Source organism: Marmota flaviventris, chromosome 3 (assembly GCF_047511675.1).
Source record: "Marmota flaviventris isolate mMarFla1 chromosome 3, mMarFla1.hap1, whole genome shotgun sequence".
In the NCBI taxonomy this organism is placed as follows: Eukaryota; Metazoa; Chordata; class Mammalia; order Rodentia; family Sciuridae; genus Marmota; species Marmota flaviventris.
Window position 1 is genome coordinate 112,184,229 of NC_092500.1, and position 26,348 is coordinate 112,210,576.

Sequence of the window (26,348 nt, forward strand, 5' to 3'; positions counted from 1 at the left end):
TTTATACCAATTTTCTTGTTCTTTCTACTCTGATAAGGAGGGTTCCAAAGAGCAGCACTACGTGTAACAAGGATTTTGTTCCCAGTCAAACAGCATCCAGGGGCAAGCACAGGATGAAGTACAAGTCCTCCCACCCTCCCTCCACCTCTCCAAACACATCCTGAGGGGGTTGGAGCAATACTGTATTTTAAAACAGATGCCTCTGGAAACTCACACATTCTTAAGTCCTGTAAATCACACATGCTGGGTAAAGCAATTACACTTTTGTAGCACTTCCCCTCTGAGCACAAAGGAAATTCTGCTACTTCTGTAATAAGATCGCACTTTCAATGTGCACCTTTTCCCACCAACTCTCCATCCTATAGGTGAGCAAAGAGGCAGTTTCACAAAACAAGATCCTCTGGATTCAAGAAGAAAAAATTTTATAACCCTTACAATATAATGTTGGCCACCTACCAGCATTACCTTCCTGGTGACATGTAAGAATTCAGGAAAATTAGAGGAACATCATTAAATTCAATTCATAATTAAAAGTAGAAGTTGGCCTCTAACTTACTCTCTTGGTTGGAGAGAAGGATCTCAATTTTGAGTCTCAGATTTCTTATACCTTTGCTAAATCCTAGGTGCTGACAGGATTGAACTAGGCTGCTTAAATATTCCCTTGTCTTTTTAATTTGCGTAACAACACAATACTAGGGACTGGAACTTAGATCTACCTTCCCAGACGTAATAGGCATTTATTACTGCCACTTCTCTTTAAGTCCTACATATTACGCATGATAATGGTTATAGGGGTTAAAACACAAAAGAAATTCAAATGCAAGTTGTTGTTGTTTAAGTTCCTGGACTACTTTTCTTTCACCTGACACTGAGCTGGGCTTCAAAAAAGGCAGCAAACTTTTAGAAAAGCATGAAAGGGATAAATTGAAAATACGACCCACAGAACCCTCTGTTTTCTTGGACACAGCTCTGTCACCGTTCCTCCTGGGCTTGGGCTGCTGGCCAAAGGTGCATCCTATTTTCACTCCACCTCCAATGAAGTCAAAAAAGAACAAAGCAACTCAGAGAAATTTTGTCTTATGAAAACATTTGAGCCTCTCTAGATTTTATGGTAGGTTGATTTTCCCTTATACGTGAAGAGGTGGGAAAAGAAAAGTTGGAGAAATGAAAGCCAGGGAATTAATATCAAATTTAAAGAAACACAAATCCGTGAGACTTGATGAAAGCAAAAAGCATACGAGAAATACCATATACACCTACACATTTTAAGCCCCCTCAACCTGCTTCCTAATAGGTAAGTTTGAGCTGTTTTTTTTTTTTTTTTTTTTGGTACCGGGGATTGAACTCAGGGGCACCTGACCACTGAGCCACATCCCCAGCTCTATTTTGTATTTTATTTAGAGACAGAGTCTCACTGAGTTGGCTTTGAACTTGCAATTATCCTGTCTCAGCCTCTGGAGCAGCTAGGATTACAGACGTGCGGGCTCTAATAGAGAAGTATACCAAATATCTTAAATGTTATAACTCAGCCGAGTATATGTAATGCGTCTTTATGTTAGTAAATTAAAGAACACTTTCTAAAAGTTGTTGCAATTTTTTTCTGAGAATTTGTACTTCTCCCTTAATATCCACCTTCTCTCTTTTTTTAAAAATATCTTTATTTTTTTTTAATTTGTTTATTTTTATGCGGTGCTGAGGATCGAACCCAGGGCCTCACGAGTACAAGGCAAGCACTCTATACCACTGAGCCACAACCCCAGTCCCCACCTTCGTTTTTTTAAACATGGCTTCATATTTTAGGTAATTTTTTTTTCTCTTTCCTTGCTTACCCTCACAAGGTTCCTAGGAATTAGGAATTCAATTTCCTGGGCACACATTCACATGATCCACATTTTAAATTACCAGCTATATATTCAAGAATTGTTCTGAAAATTCTATTCTAAGATCAGACCTTTCTTCTGCACCTCAAATTCAACATCTTTACCTCCTAAGCTGCTTTTTTCCCCTTCCCCTTGAAAACTCTATATTTTGTATTTCTACAAATACAATTATCCTTTAGCTAGTCATCCAAAGGAGAACCCCAAAAGGCTTCAAGAATTTTGTCTTATGAAAACATTTGAGAATGTCTCCTAATCTTCCCTCCTGCACATTTAACAGTTACCCAAGGCCATGATAGTGCCCTTTTGTCCCCGCTTCACCTCCCATAGCCTTATACTTTTGAAACCAGGACTCCTGCAGCAGTAGCCTCATTAACTTCTCCACTGCATGTCCCTTCCCCTGGAAGTCCCAAGGATGCCACCTTCTGCCACACATCCACCCCAGTTCTCCATTGGAGGACACATTCCTACTTTGTGCCCTAGAAGGCAAGCTCCTGACAATGTCCCTTCCCCAGTTTCTCCCTTACTCCCCCTTCCTCTCTCCTGCCTTGCTTCTTCTAAGACTTTGTGTGTTCACAAAGTGGTGACCCTTTGCCTAGACCATCTTTCCTCCAGTGTCACAACTTTTTTTCAAAATCCTTATTCAGATTTAACTCTAAGCTCCAATGTCTCTTCCACTTTCTTGAACACTGCTCTGTCACCTCTTCTGGTAGGGTTGGCTGATGCACAAATCAAACAATTCGCACCAGGCTTTATTATACCTATTTGTTTACAAAGGGCCATCCCCATTAAACTGTGTGAAACTTCAGGGTATGAAGTGCCTCTTCTGAATCTTGTCATCCCCATAATCTTCATATAAAGGCCCTACCTAGTCCATTAACCTAACCTCACAGTGCCTCACTTTCCTCCCCACCAAACGAGCATCCAAATACCTACAGCAGCTTGTCATGAGGATGTGGAGCAGCTGGTCAATACTCAGCCCACAGAAAATATTCAGTGATTATTATTTCTTGAGTGAATGAATAAAAAGATTTGATAATTTTATCGGTCAAATAACTATATTTCTCTTCTATCAGCAATATTCACCAATGGGGCAACTGTATTCTGATAAGCTCAAACATGTCCTCTTCAGTCAGTTTCAAGCTCCAGGTCAAGCACCTCTCACACTCCCTCTCTGGCAAATACACACACAGAAGACATTGAAGTTGTTTAAAATATTCTCCAGGTGTACATTAAAGATAGTGATATGAGTGTGAGAAATCATATTCAAGTCATCCCTATAAATAAGCTTGTCTCCATCAGGGTCATGGCACTGACATCCTCTATCAACACAGCATCAATTTAAATACCTGGACCTCCAGGGCCTCCAGCCCACTGAACTATGCAGCCACTTTTGCTCCAGCTATTAAGGTTCATTCTCCTCATTCCTCCCTAAGTTTTTTTTTTTTCTTTCTTTGACCAAAGCAAGCACTGTTCAAGAGGAACATTTACATTCCCTTTCCCCTACCCCCAGGCAGACACTAAGGTGCCAAATGAAACTGAACACAAACATTCCAAAGTGGCTGTCACACAGAGGAGGCTTGTTTGGGAACATAGGGAGCTCCCTGCTCTTCCACCTTCCGGAAGCCTATGGCCAGAAGGTCAAATGGAGTTTCACTGCAAAAACCCAATTCAAATGGTGAGAACCCAGTGGTACCATGAGATGAGTGGTCCCACATTGACAGTGGCTCTAAGATAGACTAGGCATTCACCTGTGCCCTCAAGTTGAGGCTATTGATGACAGGTCATTTCCCAGTGGGTCCATTCATAACTTCTTTAAATCCCCAGTAAGCAAGGGAATCCCTCAATATTAAATGAATGGCTATTTGTTAATAGCTTATCTATACAAACACATAAAAACACCAACCTACCAATAAGGATATTCCACTTTTTTTTTTTTTTTAAATCACGTATTTATAAAGAATAGCGTGTGTGTGTGTGTGTGTGTGTGTGTGTGTGTTTGTAGTAGAGTACTTACCTGGTCACAGGTACTGCCATTGGTTAGGTGTTGAGCATCAAGACTATCATAAAATGCCATCAAGATTATTATAAAATGGCATCAATCTTAAAAAAAATGATATATAAAAAGTGGGTGATGATCCCGGAGTTAAATGGAAATAACAAAGTAACTCCTGGACTTCTGAGAAAAAACATCATCTCTATGGGATGGGACACCCAGTTGAGAGGCTAGTATAAAAATACAGGCTCAAACTTGAATCCTGCCTCGGAAACAATGCAGGCTGCCTTAGGCTGCCTCGGGAGAATAGAGGAGGAAGTTGAAGCAAAAGGTCTGCAGAGTATAGAGATACATTAGGACAATTCTAAGTGCTGAATTTGAACTTTATTTTGTGGAGATTAGAGTAGCGTTTTAGAATTTGAAATATCACAAGATGCAACTGTGTGGTGTAAGGATGGTTTGAGGAAGGATACTAGAACAGAGAAACAGCTAAAGATACTAAAATGATCCAGGATAAAGTGATGATTAGATAAATATAAAGAAGGCTATGAGAATAGGCTAGATTCATGCATCCAGGATGGTGACTAAAAACTACATATAACCAACCGGCTTGACTTGACTTGGGACACCTACAGATATCACAAAGGAATTTCATAAAATCTTCAAAGCAAAAAGGCATCTCATCTGTTCATTCTCACAGTCATTTAAAAAAAAAAAAAGGGAAAGCATCAGAAAATGATTAATAACTATCTGTAACCCACCAATTACATGAATTTTATTTACATTTGGTTTTACTTACATAAATATAAAGAGCAGTAAAATCTGCTCTTTTTATTTAATGTTACAACTTGAAAATTATCCCCTCAATAAAAATAGACTTCAGAACATTTGGAGCCACCAGAGGAAAGAGGCAAGGAAGAATTTTTCCCTACGACTTTACAGGATGCATCACTGCCTTGCCGATACAGTGATTTCAAATTTCTGGCCTACAGAACTGAAAGAGAATAAGTGTGTGTGTGTGTGTGTGTGTGTGTGTATTTTTTTATATATTTTTTTTTCCTTTAACAGCATATCCTTTAATGGCTGCCTAATATTTCTTTATTATAACTTTATAATGTTTTGCTTAGCAATTTCCCTATTAGATACAGTTTGTGAATTTTCAACATCATAAGTAACTGTAATAATTATTTCTATAAATAAGTCTTTATTATATCGTCTTTCCTTAGAGTAAATTCCTAATAATAAGAGCATTCAATAAAAGGGCTGGAACAAGTTTTTATACAAAATTACCAAAGTCCCTCAGAAAAGCTACACTAATTTCTGTCACCTTACCCCACACAGCTCTGAGTTCCCAATATACTTCCCTATTACCAGCACCAAACACTTTTATCCTCAAAGCAAAAATTAAAATGAACCTACAAATATAATACAAAAGCACCTCCAAAAAAGAACTACCTCATCCAAACCAAAACATTAAATGCCACTGGAAACAAGAATGCACATGTGCACAAGGGTTTATCAAGGACATTATAAAACCACCCCTAAAAATAACCCAAATCTGCATGGAATATTGGCAGGGGTCTTGCAGCATCCTTCTACTATGAAGTCACTATATTTTCATCCAAATCACTGTCACCAAATCCTATTCTATAATTGAAATATAAGTTTTTGTATTAGATTTGATTTGCAATAACAAAGACTCCAAATTCGATTAAATTGCACAAAACCATTCTGTACCTTCCCAAAGTCATCATATAGATTCATCTTAAAGCTCAATGAAAACCTGACATGGCTACATCACTGACATTACCCTTTCTCTGTGTCAAGTATGAAAAACAATTGTCTTTACAACTCTCTTACTTTAGCAAAATTACTAAGCACTTTAAAGGAAGAAATGTGAAGTAAAGTTTGTATGAGTCTCTGAAAGGTTTGGCTTTACATGATTTCTGCCCAACATCTGCCAAACATCTTTTCGATCAATATTCCAATGGTGCCAAGTTTTTCACTTCTCTAGTTTTTCCTGAAATTGCTGTGGCTGAACTGACTTACACTATAAATAAAACTACTTCAACACAATAAAATGCCTATTGGAAGTGATTTGTAATCAGCCTAAAAAGTACCCAATGACATGAATAAAATAAACTAAAAATAAAACCAAATCATATATTTATGATTTCCAAGAGAATTTTCTATTTTGAAAATTCCATGCCCAGCAAATAAATTATTTCTGTCTACAAGACGAAAGAGTCAATATATTAGAATATATTAAAAATTACAAATGATAACTAAGACAAATAATTATGGGTCTGTTAGGTATTTATTAACTTCATTAAAGTCTGATCATACAACTGGAGACAAATTCAAGAAATTATTTTATTAATTGTAAAGTAGTTAAAAAAATGATCTGACACCCTGTACATATAAATATAAACCTTATAAATCTCAGATAACTCAGTAAGATTTGACAACTGGTTTTTTCTTTACAGAAACAACTTGCATAGGAATACACACAGAAAGCCAGTACATTCTCTCTCACCCGGTTGCCTAGCTAAATCTTAAATTATTCTCTTCAAAGTTTTAAACGCTATCCAAAGCAGAAGTACATATTCTACACAAATTCTCAAGAAACTTCCAACCTTAAAAAGCTGCAAAAATTCTCCTAAATCCCATACCATTCATTCTAAACCACTGGAGCCAAATAAGCAACAAGAAACTCTCAAATGGGGTTAAAACATACTGAATGATAAGAGAACTCATGTCAAAAATAGAAAACAAACCAACTTGGATTCTCCAACATGGAAGAAAGCCTAAACCACCCCAGCAATCTAGGAAATAAACTATTTTCTCTTAATTATGATTGGATTTACTTTTCCACATCAGTTCAATGGCCACCAGAGATTAAAACTAAGCATATTTTTCCTCTCTTGCCATTATGTATATGTACATGTTATATGTGTGTGTTCTGTTTACTGGAGTTTACCGCCAAGGCTTTTAAATGTGTTTGAGAGCAAATTGCTGAACCCCTGGGTGGGCAGGAAAACGGTCCAGAATGGTGGTTTTGTATAATGTCAAGCACATTAATGGGACTCACCAAATACTGTATTTATTTTACTTGTGGCTTTGGGGTGGGGGGGGCGACATACCAGTATTTTTTCAAATACAAAATGTAAACCAAAAACAAGGAATCATCCAGACCAACTTATTCCCCCTGAATCTCTAACATTATAAACCCTCATTCTTCATTATATCTATATTATACATTCTACCTTTGGTGTAATTAGGTTCTGAAACCTTCCCACGGGTCTTGTATTTAAATAACAAGTGTTTTGCCAAAAATACTGATACACTGAGTTCTATATACCATTCCTACCTGCAAAGGAATACCATCAGGACAACGGACAAGACAGTAACTGCACTGGGATGGCAGTCATTGCACTAACTATATAGCAGCTCACATTGAAAAAGGGCCAATACCTCAGTCCTAGAAGCTATTCAGCTGTGATAGTCAAGAGGAAAACATGACGTTCCTCTACATAATTTCAAGTTAACCGGATATGGTTTGGGCGACACACACACAAACCTATTTTGCTACCTACAAAACAAAACAAAACAAAAATCTCATTGTTCTGATTAAATTTTTTTCCCAGTTTCAAGTTTTCTCAATTGGACCAAGGGAGAAAGATGATTTCACACCTAACATTCTTTTACCTTTAGAAGTAAAGGGTTTTGGCAATCTAACTGAAATGTTTCAGAAGCAGTGATTATCTTGATGTGCTAAGTGAATTAATTAAACAGCAATTTCTAAAAGCAAACTGGCATCATTTAAAAAAAAATGTTAGTGATCAGGAAGTAAATTGCAAAGCAATCAATAAGGTTCAAGAAAAGAGTGAAACTTGCATATTCAAGTGTCTCTTTCAAAAAGAATGATATTCCTATATTTGTAGAACAACAAGCGTGTAAAAAAACACTTTTCAAAATAATAAACTAGGCGACTTCCTCAAAAGGTAAGAAAACAGTTTTCAGCTTTTTGCAATTCACCTGGATTGCACAACCATACAACTGTGTTTTAAGAGAAAAATATTTTGCAGTTTCGCATGACCTTAGGTCTCTCCTCTTATCTTGTACATAGCCCACTATACAAGTGGATAATGTCCAGGTCCTAGGTACATTGATGAATTCCTCTGCAATGTTTGGTTTCACTCTCCGAATTTCAGTCTGCACACAACACGGTGTCTCAACAATAATCTCACCACCCTAACTGCTTTAGAATCAGTTTACCTTCTGTGTCCTTTATTCGGATGTAATACCTGTAAAAACCCTTTACAGATTATATTAAGATGTGTATTTCCTGCATGTGCACTCTTAAGTTCCTTTTAGAATGTTTAAGAACTCAGTTATGTAGGATCTTTAAAAGCAAGAAAAACAGTTTCTTGGACTCCAGATAATGTACTTACAGGAACAGAATCATATGATATCACAAATATCTTAGCTGCAAAATTCTGAAACATTTGTTTCTGAGTTCCTCCCCCGCCCTGCACCCTGGTCCACACATTTACTAAATGTGTTTCCACAAAAGGAACGCTCTGCAGCCTCAAAACTTTTTTAAACTCATTACTTTAGTCGCACTACATAAAATTTATATTCTAAGTCAATGTCTTATTAAAACATCCTCGATGAGCACTTTTCACTTTTATTCTGCTTCCCCCATTCCACATCGCTCCGAAACATACAAAAGCTAATCGCCCAGGTTCGGGGGTCTTTTGACTCATCAGAGAAGAATGCAGCTGATAAGTTATCTATTAATCCAAACTGTCTCGGCTAGGTATTTCACCAAGAATTTTTAACACTGAAAGAGAGGGAAGTGGGTAGGGAACTGAGGTGTCTTTTCACGAGAACTTTTCCCCGAGTTTCTTCCTTAACCAACCTCCTAAGTTTCAGTTCCAGACACAGAGAACTAAGTTCTGACGCTCCTGGTCCAGATCGTCTGAGGTCACTCAGGAGTCAGCTCTCGATTCCGCTTTTAAAATCGCAGGCAAACAAAGCTCACCATTATACTTTAAAAAGTGTCCCAAAAGTCCTCAGAGTTACGCAACTGTGGACACGCAGACGCGCGTGGACACAGACACACCGTCCCGGAGCCACATTTCGGGGCTGCGTCTCGGGGCAACGATAATTCCCAAACCTTTCAACGCGGCGCCCCACTCCCCGAAGCGCAGCCGGGAGCCCGGGACTAGCGCCAGCGGCCGCCCGCCAGCCCGCACTTCCGACCCAGGTCGCACTCGCCACCGCACCGAGCCCCTCAGTACCTCTTCCTCCTGAAGGTTGGCCTCATTCGGGGTGTTCTCCTTCTCCGCTTTGCCGCCGTTGTTCATTTTCCCGGTCCTTCCTCGCCGGGCAGGGCTGGGGCGCGGGGCTGGGTGACGGCTCACTCGCCCACTTTTGCCTTCCCCGGGCGCCGGGGCTCCCTCGGGCGGGGGCCGCGGGCTGCGGGGGTTGAAGCCGGAGCAGCGGCGGCTGGGGCTCGGGCTCCTGCGGCGCGGCGACACAGCGGCGGCCCGCGACTCAGGAAATGCGAGGGAAAGAATGGGCAGGGCGCGGGCGCGAGCCGACGGAGCAGGGGACGGAGACAATCGGGACCCGGAGGGAGACCTGGAGAGGGAGGGCGGGCGCGAGGGAAGGAAGGAAGAAAGGATGGGGCGAAGACGCGCGTCCCAAAAGTGAGCCCTGAGAGTTGGGGATGTGGTCGAATTGGGGTTGGGGGCTGCTGCTGCCGGTGCCTAGCAGTTGCTGAAGGAGAGGACGAGAGGTGGCCAGAGAAAAGGAGAAAGAAGAGTTGGTCGTGGTGCGGGTCGGGGGCCGCGGCGGGGACGCTGGGACCCGTAAAGCCGCTGAGTGCGCGCTCCTGGCAGGCTCTGGGAGTACTGGATGGAAGCAGCTCCCTTTCTCTACCCTTTCTCCCTCCCCTCTCCTCTGCCCTCCCTCTCTTCCTCCCTCCGCCCTCTTTGGACGTGGGCTGCAGGCTTCAGCCCACAGGGATGGGACAAGGAACGAGAAGCCCCCCGCGGGAGGAGGAGCCGTGCAGAGCGCCGCTGCCCCGCAGCCGGATGGCGCGCGCCGGGGAGGGGAGGCTGGCCGGGCGGAAGCGGCCGACCCCAGACCCCGACTCCGCGGTGGGTTGGAGGGCGAGGGCCCGGGAGTTGGCGGGAAGAAGGTTAGGTCCTCCGATTTACTTGCGGGATCCCGGCGTCCCAACCTGCCCTGAGTTGGCCAACTCGAGTGTCTACGCGCGTGGGTTTGTGGAGGGGATTCGGGGAACCGAGGACCTGGCAGTGCTACTTTGTTAGCCTGCTTTTCACCAGGAAAACAAATTGCACCCCTATGCCTAAGCCTACCCTCCTTGTCAGTACCAATTGAGACCCAGTTGGCAGTTCTCCTAGTTGGCAGCTTAAAATGGGAAAGTTCAAGTGATACCGGGGCCGGCTTTTTCAGGACCTGGTTTCAAACCCATTTCAAACGCCCGGGTTCTAAGAAACATCTTCAGCCTACCCGCTGCGTTTTTGCTCTCAAGGCTTCCGGTGGCCCCCTGTTCAGACTCCTCGCATGTCTCACTGGACTATTCTGGAACCATTTGTTTACCTGGCAGTCTCCTCACTCTTAGGGGAGCTCCTTCCTGGAATGCAGGACTGTACCCCTTCTTATCTCTTTAATCCCACTGCTATTTAGATGAGCTACCTGGCACTCCGTAAATACTTGTTGGCTAAGTGAATACTCCTTACTGCAAACAGAACTGGAGGTCAGCACAACAATCTGCAGAAGGTCAAAGCACCAAGTACTCAACATCTGGCCTGGTCATAATCCAACCTCAGAAGGATCGCATAGCTTGTTTCCTCATCTATGTAATGGGAGAGTTATATGTAATTTCTCAGGATTTTAGAGGATATTACAGATGGATAGAGTTATAGCACCTAGGGCTCAATTCCTGATGAGTTTAGGTTTACATTACATGAAAGTTAACATTATTATTAAGGAGGTGGCCATTTCCCCCCCCCCCAATACTGAATTATTTAAGTTTTTGAATTTGACTGCTACAAACTAAAATTTTAAATTTCAAGCTGGGCCTGGTGGTGTATGCCTGTAATCCCAGTGACTCAGGAGGCTGAGGCTGAAGGATCATAAATTGTAGGCCAGCCTCAGCAATTTAACAAGATCTTCAGCAATTTAGGGACACTGTCTCAAAATAAAAAGAACTGGGGATGTTGCTCAGTGGTAAATTGCCCCGTTCAATGCTCAGTACCAAAAACAATTTCTTAAAAAATTTTTTACTCCATGTATTGATAGACTCTACCTCACTTCTAACACCTGGGAATTCTCAGTGTACTGATGTTCCTTTTGTGCCCAGCACCAATCACAACTTCTAATTATTATTTGCTTGCTTAACCATTTACAACTCCCCTTACTCCCCACCCCACCCCCAACTAGACATTCTTTACCCTACACTGGTTTAAGTGCTATTGGGGCCAGGGTGGAGGAGGTGGTGGGAGTTTGAAGATAAGAGCCCTGCCTTTAGGGAGTTTGAAGTGGTGTTGTGGAGACAAGATACCCAAAACAACTCCACAGCAACATAATCACAGAATCCTGGTTCAAATTATAGTAAGCAAAACAATTTTTTTTCCTCTTTCTTTCTTTCTCTCTCTCTCTCTTTCTTCCTTTCTTTCTTTCTTTCTTTCTTCTCTCTTTAAAGGAGTTATAAAGAGAAATGCAGTAGTGGTACTTAGGTTTACATATTGAGTTTTTCTCCGGGGTGGTGGTCTGAAGGTTTTGAAAAAGAAAAAAAGTTGTTAAAGGAAGAAAAAAAAAATCTCTTTCATTGCTGACACAATGTCATTGCTCTCCATAGGAACTGTATATCCTGGAGGGAAATAAGCCAAGAGTCTATTGAAGCTGCAATTGAAAAAATTCAGAAGAAGCAAGGCTACCATGAATCAGGAAACTTTGCCCATGTTTTGATGAATTGATTGTGTTAATTGGCATCCCATCCCAATGCCAGCTTTACCTCAGTTATATGAAGAACCACGAGGGGGCAATGTCTTCCTGAGCAATAGCTGATGGTGGTCCTGAACCCCTGTGCTGGCCAGTAACCAACACTTTGCCCTCCTTGGCCATTCTTGCCTGTTACTGAATACATTCCACAGAAAGGCATTGTTTTGCTGGAGCCTGGCAGGGACCCAAAAAAAATGACAATTGATCTAGTCCTTGATGGTTCCAGTCAGACCCCACTTAGTAGGTAGAATATGTTTTTTTTTTTTTTTTAATATTTATTTTTTAGTTTTTGCGGACACAACATCTTTTTGTATGTGGTGCTGAGGATCGAACCCGGGGCACACGCATGCCAGGCGAGCGCACTACCGCTTGAGCCACATCCCCAGCCTGGTAGAATATGTTGTGACTGGGAGAACCTTCCCTACCCCCACTCAGGGAAATGTGGCTTAATTCCAAATATAGAACCTGATTCTTTTGTATTTAAGCCAACCAGGATTTTGTCCATTGTTAAAAGTCAGAAACCTGTGGGATAAGAAACAAAACCAAGTTCCATGAGAGGAGCCATGCCTGGCTTATTCATTGTTTTGTTTCAAACATCTAGACAGTGCCTAACACATAGTAGGCACATAATTTTTTAAAAATTTATTTATTTATTGCTTTTTTGGGGATTGAACCCTGGGGCACTACCACTGAGCTATATCACCAACCGTTTTTGAGACAGGATCTCCCTAACTTACCTTACTGGCCATAAAGTTGGATTCTTCTGCCTCAGTAACTGGAATCACAGGCATGTGCCACTGCACTTGGCCACTCAGTTATTTTTTAATGAATCAAATCTTATCGGGTACTAATTATTGGAGTTGAATGGCATTATGGGATACTTTCAAGATCCTGGGAGAAGGACTGAATTATTAGAAGACTCTTTGAGTGGAGACTCATCACAAGGTCACTGGGCAGGGTCATGGCATGAGTCTTTATTCAGTCTTTATTTATTTTGTGAGGGGTAGGACCTAGATAAAAACTTTGTGCAGAGTGGAACAACTAATGAGATTTCAACAAATAAAAGGTAAAATCACACCATGGCCTTGACACAACAAGCAACAGAGTTGAGAAGACAACAGGATACCTAAAATTTATATAGTCACTGGGAAGGGGAAATGCAGGGTGTTTGCAGGAAAGCGGAGAAGAATGGGATAACATGGCAGGAGGAAAGGGATTTCTGTTTGCTGTCCTTTCCATGAAGAATGGTTTAGACTTGTTTGGAAGAAAAATCAGTAACGTATTATCAACAAAACCCAAGGAAAATCTATAAACAGACTTCCACTATTTGTAAAACTTTATAACAGAAGGGAGAGAGAGAGAGAGAGAGAGGGAGGGAGGGAGGAGGGAGGATGTTCGTTCAATCAGGTTATAAATGATCTTTATGACTTGTTTACTACTTCAAAGAAAGTTTCAAAAGTAAGATCACTTGGTAGCGATAGTTTCCAGACCTACTAAGAATTATAAGATAACAAAGGGATGTTATATCCTGGAAAAATTGGGCTAATGACCAAGAGACATCTGCCTTCTCCCCTGTCCACTGCCCTACCATATTTCTGTCTGGCCTACAAGGTAACATGCCAGATTGAAAAGGAAATATTGTATGCACCTGTAGTTTTTATGACTCATCACTGTTTCTCTGGCAGTGTTCCTTTTGAGGCTTGCTTTAAGAAATCCAAACCTATAATTATGTCTTAAATGTTTGTCTCTGGGAATTGCAGACATTAAAGATCTATTTTGAGGCTATTTGCATGGCATGGGCTCTGGACCTATGCTAGCTTTGCAACAGAAAGCTGCAGTGTCTACCATGTGTTGTGATTGTTAAAATCTTCCACAGAGCCAAGGAAGTTCTTGAGGCCAAAGGCTGTTTTACTGCTGTCTGTCATACTTGATAACCCTCTCTCCCTCACCCTGCTGCCATCCTCCTCCAGGCCATCATCTTCCCTGTTCTTATATATTTATGTTCTTGGTTTTTTTTTCTCTCGTAGTAGCAAAAGATACATAATATAAAATTTACTGTCTTAACTATTTTAAGTACACATTTCAGTAGTGTTAAGTATATTCACACAGTTGTGCAACATCCCCCTGATTTATTTTAATTTTTACTTTTAATTTGTTCTAATTAGTTATACATGACAATAGAATGCATTTTGACACATTGTACACAAATGGAGCACAACTTCCCCCTGATTTTTACCTCCTTAATAGTTCTGAGATCCACTCACTTCCCAGTGATCATTTGAGGAAGTCCATGCAGCCACATGCAAAGGCTGTCCTGGAGGAGAGTCCAGGTTGCTGGCCTACCCCGTGAGCTGGGCTCTCAGCAGACAACCAGTACCAATTTGCCAGCCTTGTGAATGAACTGTCTTGAAAGTAGATACTCCAGCCCTAGTTGAGCTGCCCCAGCTCATATGGAAGAGAGATGAGCTTTCTTCAGCAAACGCTGTCCACATTACAAAATTGTTGGTAAAAAAGTGAATATTGTTTTCAGCCACTAAAATTTAGGGCCCTCAATGTATAACTGAAACATAATTGCATACCATAGAGGGATCCTGCTATAATAGAAACCTAAGACACATGACACTGACTTTGGGTTCAGGTAGAGGATAGAAGCTAGAAGAACTTTGAGGGGTCTGTTAGTTAAGAACATAATTAACGGGTAGTGAGGTCAGGTGTGGTGCACATGCCTGAAATCTCAGATACTGGGAAAGCTGAGGCAAGAGGCTAAGAAGTTCAAGGACAGCCTGGGAAAATTAGTGAGACCCTGTTTCAGAATAAAAGGAGCTGTATATATAGGTCAGTGGTAGAGCACTTGCCTAGCATGCACGAAGCCCTGGGTTCAATTCCCAGTACTGGAAAAAAAAAAAAAAAGACAGTGAGAATATTGTTATTGTAGGCTGGACCCAATTTATATGAAAAATTATCCACATTAGTCTGCAGTCACATAAAAGATAGAAAAGATACCTAAAGAACATGTGGACCTGACTATGTATATTTCTGGATAGAATGTTGAAAGGGTAGAATGTTTTCTTTTAGATGTTTATGATAAGGTACAAAAGAAGTTAAGTGAGCTAAAAAAGAACCTGTTCAGCTTTCCATCAGAATTTAGAAGAAACAAATGAAGCCAGGACTTGTGGGATTTGAAAGAAAATGTTCTTCTCATTCCTAGCTTCTTCAGAGATAGAACTCTCAAAATAATAAATGGTCTAGGGTCAATGTAAAATCCAGGATAGTACCAGGAAAACATGGCTGCAGGTAAAGTTCAGGACGAGGACAGTGCTCCAAGACCCTGGGGTAGGTAGTCTTGACAGTGGTCCCCAGCCGCCTCCTGGTATTCACGCCTTTGTGTGCTCTCCAAGACTTTGTGTAGTCTCCACCCCTCAAATTGGGCTGGACCAATAGGTTTGCTTTTAATGAGTACAGCATGGCAAAATGATGGATGGAGGGGGAAAGACTGAGGCTCACGTTCTACTTCTCCTTCCTTTCTCATTTGCTGCTTTTGGTAGAAGCCCCTGCCACAACAGGAATGTCAGTATGTGGACAGGTACATGTGCTAAGGAACCATGGAGGCTTCTGCCCAAGAGCCAGGAAACTGGCTTTCAGCCCAATAATCCAGGAGAAGCTGAATTCTGCCAACCACCACAAGAGTAAACTTAGACATTGATTCTCCGTAAATGGAGTCTGTAGCTGAAACTTGTTATGGACAGAACGTTTGTGTTCCCCCCAAATTCATATTATTAGGTATTAGGAGATAAGGTCTTTGGGAAGTAATTAGGTTTAAATGAGGTCATGAGGGGGCATCCCCATGATGGAGTTAGTGCTCTTATAAGAAGATAAAAAGATCAAATCTTCACCCCACCCCCTGTCTTATGAGCACATATGAGAAGGAGTCCCTGTACAAGCCAGGAAGATGGCCCTCATCAGGAACCACTTTATATGGCACCTTGATGTTGGATTTCCTAGCCTCAATAGCTGTGAGAAATAGTTTAAACCATTCAGCCTATCATTTATGATATTATGGTCTGTGTTAAGATAGTAATTGGGAAAGCTATAAAGAAAACTTCCATTATCATCTTACAGAATATATAAGTAATCATGAACAGGATATTGGTAGAAATATGAACACTAAGGGCATTCTAATAAGGTCTCATATAGAAACGAGGAAGCTTTTTTGAAGATGGTATTGGAAACTAGTGGAAGGGAAATCTGTGTTATAAAATGACAACGAGTTTGACTGAATTGTGTTCGTGTTCTAATTTTTTTGTGGAAGGTAGAACTTCCAGGGAATGAGACTGGGGGCTGGAAGTGTAACTCGGTGATAGAGTACTTGCCTAGCCTGTGTGAGGCCCTGAGTTTGATCCCCAGCACTACCAAAAAGAAAAGAAAGTAAGAACTGTATTGAAGGAGTAGCTTGGTGCCTTCCCACTGCTTATAAAGTGAAATATGAGAGGTAAGAAATAAATCAAGAAAGGAATTGTTAAGAAAAAAGGAAATTCAATGTAAAAATTTTGGAAAATTCTCAGCTTTTCCACATTCTGAAAAAAATGAGAAAGTGAAGTTCATAAAAGAACACCAAGGATGTGACAGATGTACCATTTGATAAGATTAGTGTGGGTGAGAACCATAGACCCAATCAGCTATCTCAAAAGAAGCCTTGGGAATATAATAACAGAAACACAGCCGGTGAGGACTAAAGGAAATAAAGAAAATGGGATGGACTGAAGGAAGGCATTATTTTTCAAAAAAAGCAAAAAGGACCCTAAAGGAGATTCAAAGATCATCAGAGCTGCTATTCCCACCACAGACCCAGTGTGCATGGACTGAAGGACAAAGCTGTCTCCACTGTGGGCAGGACCACTATGTAGTAAGCCTTTTGCATAGTGGTACTCCATAGGGTTGAAGGGGCAGGATCCACCACAAAGTTGGACCCTGGTGGATCCCGAAGGCAGGATACCACCTCTCTGGTCAGTAGTGTTAGGTGTTGGTGGTATGGCAACCAGATACTTCATGTTTTATTTCACTGGTCTCCAGATTAAATAATCTGATCAAATATGGATCCTTGTGCTCCTACATCTAGAACACTTCTATGAGTTCATGGTTCATAGAACTATGTCTGAGGACTCACAGTCAAGGAACTGCACCTAAGGAGCTCTGTCTATTCCTGGACCTTAGATGATGATATCCTAGAACAGAGGTTAGCAAACATTTTCTGTATAAGGCCAGATAGTGAGTAATTTTAGGTTTCACAGGTCATACATATGATTCCTACTATGTAGTCTTCTTACTTTTTATAATCCTTTAAAAACAAAAGCCATTTTTATCTTAGGATCCATATGAAAATAGACCACAGGTCAGAGTTGGTCATTAGACTGTGTTTTGCTCACCCCTGTCCTACTCTATAAACTGATTATAATAGGATGAGGTAGTCTGTTATCTTAGTGGAAGAAATAAGAATATTTTTCTTTTTCTTTTTTTTTTTTTTTTTTTTTGGTACTAGAGATTGAACCCAGTGGCACTTTTCCACTGAGCTATATCCCCAGCACTTTTTACTTTGAGATAGGGTCTCACTAAGTTTCTTAGGCTCAAACTTGTTATCCTCCTGCCTCAGGCTTCTGTGTCACTGCATGCACCACTGTGCCTGGCATACGTGTAGGCTAGTCTTCCAACACAACTCCAAATAATTTCCCTTTTTCTTTTCTTTTTTTTTAACATGCAGCCATTCCTATCATCAAGAGTGCTTAGGGGCTGGGGATGTGGCTCAAGCGGTAGCGCGCTGGCCTGGCATGCGTGCGGCCCAGGTTCGATCCTCAGCACCACATACAAAACAAAGATGTTGTGTCCACCAAAAACTAAAAAATAAATACTAAAATTAAAAAAAAAGAGAGATAGTGCTTATGTATCCCCCCGCCCCTTCCCTTTTTCTCTAACAGTGTTGGGGATTGAAACCAAAGCCTTGAGCATGCTAGGCAAGTGTTCTACCACTGAGCTATGCCCCCGACCCTTATGTCTTCCCCTTGATTCTGAGCTGAGCCTATAATTTCTTTGACCAACAGAATGCAGAGGAAGTGACAATCTGGGAATTCTGAACACAGGCATTCTATAATCCTGGCAGCTTCTATTTTCTCCCTCTTGGAACCCAGTCTCCATGTAATGGAAAGCCCAGGCATGCATCTGGAGAGGCCTGCATGAAGGAAATTTAAACCCTATCCCTGTCTTTTAGAGCTTCATCTGAGCTCCCTGTCAACAGCCAGTACTGACAACCAGCTTTGTGAGTCTGCTGTTTTGGGGGCAAGTCCTCCATGTTTAGACATCGTAGCTGGTACGATGGAACAGAGACCACCTGTCTTCTCAGAATCCTGTCCAAATTGCATATACCTTTATGAGCAAACAAATGGTTATTGTTTTAAGTCATTAAGTTTTGGGGTATTTACCTCTGCACTAAGAAGTAATTAAAATACTGGGACTGGGGGCAGGGGTTGTGGCTCAGTGGTAGAACACTTGCCTAGCATGTGTGAAGCACTAGGTTTGATTCTCAGCACCACATATAAATAAATTAATAAAATAAAGGTCCATCAACATCTAAAAAAATATTTTTTAAAAAATACTGGGTCTGGGAACAAAGTAAACAGGATTTTGGAAACCAGATGACACTGGGCATTTTTTTTTTTTTTTTTTTTTTTTTGCACTAACTACTGGGTTCAATTTTTGAGCTACATCCTCAGCCCTTTTTATTTTCCATTTTTAGACAGGGTCTTACTAAGGTATTTAGGGCCTCAGTAAGTTGAAGAGTCTAGCCTTGAACTTGAATTTTTCTTGCTTCAGCCTCCTGAGTGGCTGGGACTACAGGTGTGAGCCACCACACCTGGCTCACTGGGCATTTCCAAGGATTAGCAAATAACAGTCCCTGACATAAATTAGATCTATAAAACAACAAAATCACAAATGCTATTTGTAGCATATACTTTTTCTCTAAAAGACAGTATAGAGGGATTGAAAAATACATGTACTCCTTTCAGAACCTTGATAAAAATTGCTGAATACATGATGATAAGTAGAAAACAACTGGGAGACCCAGTCAAAATGAGGTGTGGCTATTGGACATCTGGCAAGGCACACTCATGTCACTAATTTTATAACATTTATGATTTGAAATTGGACCCCAGGTAGATAATAAATTAGCAAATGTCTCTTGGCCTTTTGGAAAACCAGTCTAATCATATATCAATAGTAAATTTATAAATTTTAAGTTTCTAGTGTAGTCTAACTTGTCTAGAATGTAGAGAACTTATAAGGGAGTGTTAGTGTTAGGAGATAAGTCAGAAAACTTAGTTCATTTCTTTTTTTTTTTTTCAGTTCTGAAGATTGCGTCCAAGTTGCTTTACCACTGAACTATATCACCAGGCCCCTTGCCACTGTTCCCCCCAACCCCCCCTTTTTTCCCCATACTGAGGATTGAACCCAGAGTGCTTTGCCACTGAGCTACATCCCTAGCCTTTTTTATTTTTATTTTGAGAGAGGATCTTGCTATGTTGCTGAGGCTGTTTTTGAGATTGTGATCTTCTTGCCTCAGCTGTCAAGCAGTTGGGATTTTAGGTATGCAGCACTGTGCCTGACTTTCACTTGGTCATTACCAAGTACTGTACTTGCACTTCAGAAAAAAAATCTTCAGTGGATTGTAAGATAGATTTGAGTGAGGCAAGACAGGAGATGGAAACAGTGATATAATGTCTATGAGTGAGCAATGAAGAAAGGAAAGTTATTCTCAAGGGAGAAGTTATATGATTTGACAAAAGATTGAATGCAGGGCTAAAGGGGAATTAGGACCTGACCTAACAGCCAGAATTCAAGGTTTGCAGAATAATGAATGACATCTCCAAAAAAAAAAAAAAAATGGAAGGAAGGAAAGAGGAAAAAGTGGTGGAGGGAGGAAGAGAAAAGCAGAAGTCAGGAGAAAAACTAGTTATACAGATAAATGAGTTCAGCATGGCTTTTATGAGATTTGCTAGTTGTCAGGATTACACTGATAGTGGAAAAATGGGTCTATAAATTGAGCAAATTATTTTGTGTTTATGTGAAAATATGTAACTGTGAACCTTACTAATATTTATAATTATGTACCAATTAAAATTAGGAAAAGAGGGCTGGGGATGTGGCTAAAATGATAGCATGCTTGCCTAGCATGCGTGGGGCACTGGGTTTGATTCTCAGCACCACATAGAAACAAAATAAAGATATTGTGTTCACCTAAAACTAAAAAATAAATATTTTTAAAAAATAAAATAAAATAAAATTAGGAAAAGAGTCTGTAGCTCAAAAATCATAGCGGACAATAAACAAATTTATACATAAAATATAACATTTATATGTAAATATGCAATAAATACATAAAATATATATTGTGTCAATAAAACATATTAATATGATATATTAATATATTTATATATATAAATATATAATTGAGTGCCATCTAAATAGAAATCACAGGTAAGCTTAAACAATAAGAGGCCAGAGAATAAAATCTTAGGAAATATCTATACCTAGAATAAGGAGAAAGAGTAACCAGAAAAGAGACATACCAAGAAGTCAGATATAAAAGGAGAATAAGTACACTAATACAAATAATGGCAACTAATATCACGGAGCAATGGACTGAGTGTGCCACAACTTTTTATTTTTTTTAATGGTACAACCCAGGGGAGCTTTAACACCAAAATATATCCTCAATTTTTATTTTTTATAGCAAGGGCCTTGCTAAACTACTGAGGCAAGAGATCTATTATATCACAGGGTGACTATAGTTAGTAACAACGTATTATATACTTGAAAATTGCTAGCCAGATGGGGTATTCATGCATATAATCCCAGCAATTTGGGAGGCTGAGGCAAAATATTAAAAGTCGAAGGCCAGCCTCAGCATTTTAGTGAGCTCCTATCTCAAAATTTACAAAATAAAATAAAAAGTGTTGGAGATGTAGCTCAGTGATAGAGCACCTCTGTGTTCGAGCTCTAGTACCAGACACACACACACACACACACACACCATTGCTAGGAAAATAGATTTTTTTGTATGTTTTCACCACAAATAAATATGTGACTTAGTACATATGTTAATAAGCTTGATTTAGTAATTCAGTACATCAGGTAGTACATTATAAATATACACAATTTGGGGGATATAATTCAGTTTAGGATATGTAAGATGTAATAGATATGGTCATCAATAAACTTCCTGTATCACAAACAAAACTAGTGGTTGGCCATATTCATCTTAGTCAAATATGTTTTTTGAATAGCATGTTTCAATCAATTTACTAATTTAATTGTTTTGAATCTGATTTCATCAGATTTTAATACTTTTTAAAAATAACAACATTATGTACTAATGCTACATAAATACTTTTCCATTAGAAATATATTATGGATATTTATCCATATGAAGATATCCATATTTTTTCAACCTTTTTTCAAAGCCATGTAGATTTCCACTGTGTGGGGACAAGTCCTATTTGGATGGACACTTAGGTTAAAGTTTTTAAAATATTGAGCAGGGTTGTAATGAACATCTTTATGCAAACATCTTTGTTAATTGCATGATCACTTCCTTAGAATGCATTCTAGGGAAATTACTCGGTTAAATAGTGAGCACTATTGAAGCATTGAGGTTTATGGTTAGAAAGTTCATACGTTCATACAATTTACACTCTCCCCTACAGTGAATGAGAGTGCCCATTTCATTGTAACATTCCTGAAAATATTTTCATTCTTTCTCTGGATAAATTTTTTTTTCATTTTGCAAATCTCTTGGTGAAAAATGATACAATGTGATTCTTTTAATTTGTATTTCTTGGTTGTTAGCAGGACTGATCATCTTTTCATCTGTTTATAACAAAATTGCTCATCATTGTATAGTTTTCTAGTGGGACATTTGCCTTTTGGAGTTTTTAAAATTATTATTATTTTTAAAAATATTTTTTTAGTTGTAGATGGACACACAATATCTTTATTTATTTTTATGTGGTGCTGAGAATCGAACTCAGTGCCTCACGCATGCTAGGCAAGCACTCTACTACTGAGCTACAGCCCCAGCCCTTAAATTATTTTTTAATTGACAAAAAACCTGTACATATTTATCATGTACAAGTTGTTTGCCTTTTTCTAATTGACCTTTGAGATTATTTTGCTTCCAATATACTCATTCATGTGTTCTACAAGATGTGACTGCTTACTACCATAATAAGTTCTTAGAATCCAATAATGAACAAGAGAGGCACAGACCTTTTAAAGTGAAATATGTGCAATAACTGTGGAAGTTCAAAGCTCTAGGGGTTTTTTTTTTAAAAAAAGCAAATACACATTCTGGGTCCTGGAAGTCAGTAGAGGCTTCCAGTAGGAGGTGATACTCACTGAGTCCTAAATGATGAGCAGTAGTGGCTAGTTAGAGTAGGTGTGGTGGGACTGAAGACAGTTGGTCAGAAGCTAGCCTAAAAGGATGAAGAAAGGACTTTTGACTGGTGAACTGTAAACGCTGAAAAGAATGCAAAATGGAAAAGTGATGAGAGATGGATGAGCCTAGAGAAGTAAAGAGAGGGAAGATTATTAAGATTTGAAGGCCTTAGTAAATATAGATAGCTTGAACTTCAACCTAAGACAGTACTAATGTATTTATTAGAACACTTTCAGCTACGAACGACAACTTGTTTCTAGTGACTTAAACAAGAAAAACTTTAAACAGTTTCTCATATGAGAAACGTAGTACCTGGCTTGGCTCACTGTTTTATCTTTTCATTCTTCTAACCCATGATATGGCTCCTTTTAATCCTAAAATAGCAACAGCAAGTCCAAGCTTTCTTACACAGTTATACTCATTGACCTGGAAAAGTAAGCAGAGTCTCTGATAGCAGGGAGAACAGTCTGTTCCAGAAACCTCTAGCAGAATCCCTCATATCTCATTGGCTAGAACTAGATCACAGGAACCCAGCATTGCTGTGAATCCTGGGAAAGTGGCTGTCTGGCATTCTTTCCCTCTGTGTTGAAAGGGGACTTATACCTTCAGGAAAGAGTAAGAGCCCAGATGGGAACCCAGCATTCTTGTTCTCTGCATTTGAAGGGTGTTGAGCAAGAAAGTGGTGTGATCAGGTTCACATTTTGTTCTCTGATCCTCTAGGTTTTTCATCCTCATTTCACACAATTCCCCATCACTTCCTTTCTCTACTCTCAATCACCTTTTTCCACCTCATTCTTCCATCTTTTTTTTTCCCCAAGCATAACAAGCTCATTCTCTATTTTTGTAGACATTCACAAGTGTTTGACTTGGCTCTGATATAATTAACGGAGACAATTAAACCTACAGCATTTGACATGAATACTTCAGAACGTGCCTTAGTTAATCTAAAAAACATTCTAAAATGACAAATATTTTGGGTTTCAAATATGAGCAAATATGTTTTGTATTGCCACTGGCATGTTAACCAAAATTTACTTAATTTAGCCAGGCAGGGTAGTGCACATCTTAGTCCCAGCTACTAGGGAGGCTGAGGCAGGAGGAACCCATGAGCCCAGGAGGTAGAGGCCCATATGGGCAGCATGGCAAGGCCCTGTCTCAAAAGCAAAATGAAATAAAACTTAGTTACTTCATTTCTATTATGAACATAAGAAAATGATATATTCACTTGGATTGTGTGTCTGGTGTGTCATCAATAAATATTTGGAGAATGAATAACTTTAAAAAAAAATAACGGTCTTCAATCTGTGCCTTTATTTCAATGTGATTTTTAGGAAAAAAAAATTGAAAGTAAACATAGGAATTTTGCTGAAATGTTCATTGACTTTTAAAGACCAAATAGTGACATAGTCTCATCTGACACTCCCATTTTGTCTACTTATGGCATATTTGAAACATGTGAAAACCATTACAGGCAGACTTAGCTAGATGATTCTTGTTTAACCATGATGCAAATCCACTGAATTGTCTTTCAAGTTTGATGCCACATCAGTTAAGCATTGTAGAAATATTTTTTGAAAATGTTATTTTCTGAAGCTGTCTGGAACTTATTTCATGAGTGCTGATCTTAATTTATGGCTGACCAGAGATAATCAGACTTGCTGTCACAGATTCTGGGTTACAACCTGTTCTGATTCCCTGAAAAATTTCCTTGCATCTTGAATGTTAGTCTGAACAGAACAACAGCCAGTCAACACATAGTAAGATTATGGAAGATTATGGAAGAAGGTTTATGCTTCAGTTTTTGTAACATAATAGATATAATTTTAAGCACCTATCAATACGTCTAATAAATGTTAAATGTTTTAGAAACAAGGTACACAAGTACTTTACATTTCCTATTATTGGATGAATGAGTTTTTGATCTATATATACAACATTAAAAATGATTTGACCTCAAAGTTACTGCTTATGTTGATTTGTGGTTCTTTTGAATAAATCTGGTAAAATAAGATTACCATGCATTTAGAAATAAGATGTCTGTGTTGATTTGGAGCTCTGCTACCTGTAAGTATCAACTTTGGAAAGGCACTTTACTTTGCTTAGATATAGTTTCCTCATTAATAAAATAGGGCTAGTGATCATAGTTTATTTCCTGCTTAGAGCTGCTGTCAAGAGCACAAAAGTATTATTGTTATTATTATTAGAGATGGGGTCTCACTGGGTTTCTCAGGCTTGTCTTGAACTCCTGGTATCAAGCAATCCTCTTGCCTCAGGCTACCAAGTTACTGGGACAATAGGCACCTACCACCACACCCAGCTGACACATATTTATTTAATTTAATCTATTATTATTATTATTATTATTATTATTCAGTACTGGGGATTGAATCCAGACAAGTGCTCTACCACTGAGTTAAATTCCCAGAAATATTTATTTATTTATTTTTGGCACTGGGTATTATACCTAGGGGTACTTTACCACGGAGCCACATCCCCAGCCCTTTTTTATTTTTTTATTTTGAGACAAGGTTTTGCTAAGTTCCTTATGTCCTCAATAAGTTGCTGAGGCTGGCTTTAAATTTGTGAACTTGACTCAGCCTCCCAAGTTGCTAGGATTACAGGTGTGTGTCACCACGCCCAGCTCCCACATATTTATTTATTTATTTTAATTTTTTTTTAGTTGTAGATGGACACAATACCTTTGTTTTATTTGTTTATTTTTATGTGATGCTGGGGATCAAACCCAGTGCCTCATGCATGCTAGGCAAGCACTTTACCACTGAGCCACAACCCAGGCCCCACATATTTATTTTAACAGAAGTACAAATTTAACTTAGTATATAAGTTGCCAGTTCATAAGGTCCTTCCTTGTTGGATATGTTTTCATGTGAATAATCACATGAAACAAATTTGCCATTAGTCATGTTTCTGTAGTACAACATGTGATTCTAAAATAGAGCTTTTATTCCTCTAGAGATTGACTCAGCTAAGGGCATGGTGTGTCTTCTATCTTTATGTTGAAATATAGATTTCCTATTAAAAGGTGTATCCTTTATTTGAAAAGACTGAGTAGGTTGATTCTTTAAAAAAAAAAAAAAAAAAGCTCCAGATGGTTATATTTAGGTACTAAAACCCATCCCTAGAATATCCTCTGGCTCTTTGCCCTATGTTTTGTGTTGGATTTTGAACTGTATGTGACTTCATTCAGTTAAAATTTTTGCTATTCAATGTATAGTTGATGGACATTAGTAGGCATGCCTCCTTTTCTGATTGATCTATTTCTGTTGTATTTTTGCTCATTAATAAAATTTTTATTTGCTGAAATGTTTTCACTATAGGTTTATGAAGGAAATATTGATATCTTACAGTGATTTTGCTCTTTTATCCTTTAATTGGAAGGCTTTTTTAATCCAATTGCCACAAAGAAGAGGTTATTTGAGTGCTCTGTCCTATTCCCTCATCTATATATAAATCACACACTCTTCTAGCTTTTCTCTAATTATGATTTGTTTCTTTTTCATTTTTTACTTTGAAATAATTTCAAACTTACAGAAAAATTGCAAGAATAGCACAAGGAATTCCCATTTACTCCTCAGTCAGAGACACCATTAAGTTTTGCCAATTGTCTGAATAATAGCCTTAAATGCAAAAGGATCTGATCCAGGGCCACACATTGAACTGAGCTGTTATGTTTCTTTAGTTTCCTTCAGTCCAGAACCTAGTTATTTTGTAGACTTTCCTCAGTGAGGCTGGTCTGATGTTTCTTTCCTCATGATTAGGTTGAGGCTATGCATTTTTGGCAGGATTATCACAGAAGTGGCTGTGAGCTTTTCTTACTGCATTCCCTATAGGTAGCACATGGTGTTAGTTTGTCCCAAAATGATTTTAATAGTGTCTGATGGCAAAGCAACTCTTTTTCCTTTTGAAATTGATATCTACTTTCCGGGGAGAA

At 39.3% G+C, this 26,348-nt stretch overlaps 1 protein-coding gene and 1 long non-coding RNA gene across 10 annotated transcripts in view; one reads left to right on the forward strand and one right to left on the reverse strand.

Annotated features, from left to right (window-relative positions):
* The window catches only part of Rbpms (RNA binding protein, mRNA processing factor), a 173,213-nt gene extending 163,373 nt beyond the window's left edge, over positions 1 to 9,840 (reverse strand). For 3 of the 9 annotated variants that reach the window (XM_071610251.1, XM_071610250.1, XM_027939342.2), the window contains exon 1: positions 9,180 to 9,831. In XM_071610251.1, coding sequence (XP_071466352.1) covers positions 9,180 to 9,245 — 66 coding nt within the window. In that variant the 5' untranslated portion in view covers positions 9,246 to 9,831. Of the gene's footprint in view, positions 1 to 9,179 lie in introns of all 9 variants that reach the window. The other 6 variants (XM_071610247.1, XM_071610246.1, XR_011707129.1 and 3 more) reach the window with 5 other exon arrangements.
* The window catches only part of LOC139705234 (uncharacterized), a 106,364-nt gene continuing 88,984 nt past the window's right edge, over positions 8,969 to 26,348 (forward strand). Inside the window, exon 1 of the long non-coding RNA XR_011707130.1 lies at positions 8,969 to 9,194. This is a non-coding gene — a long non-coding RNA (uncharacterized lncRNA). The remainder of the gene's footprint in view (positions 9,195 to 26,348) is intronic.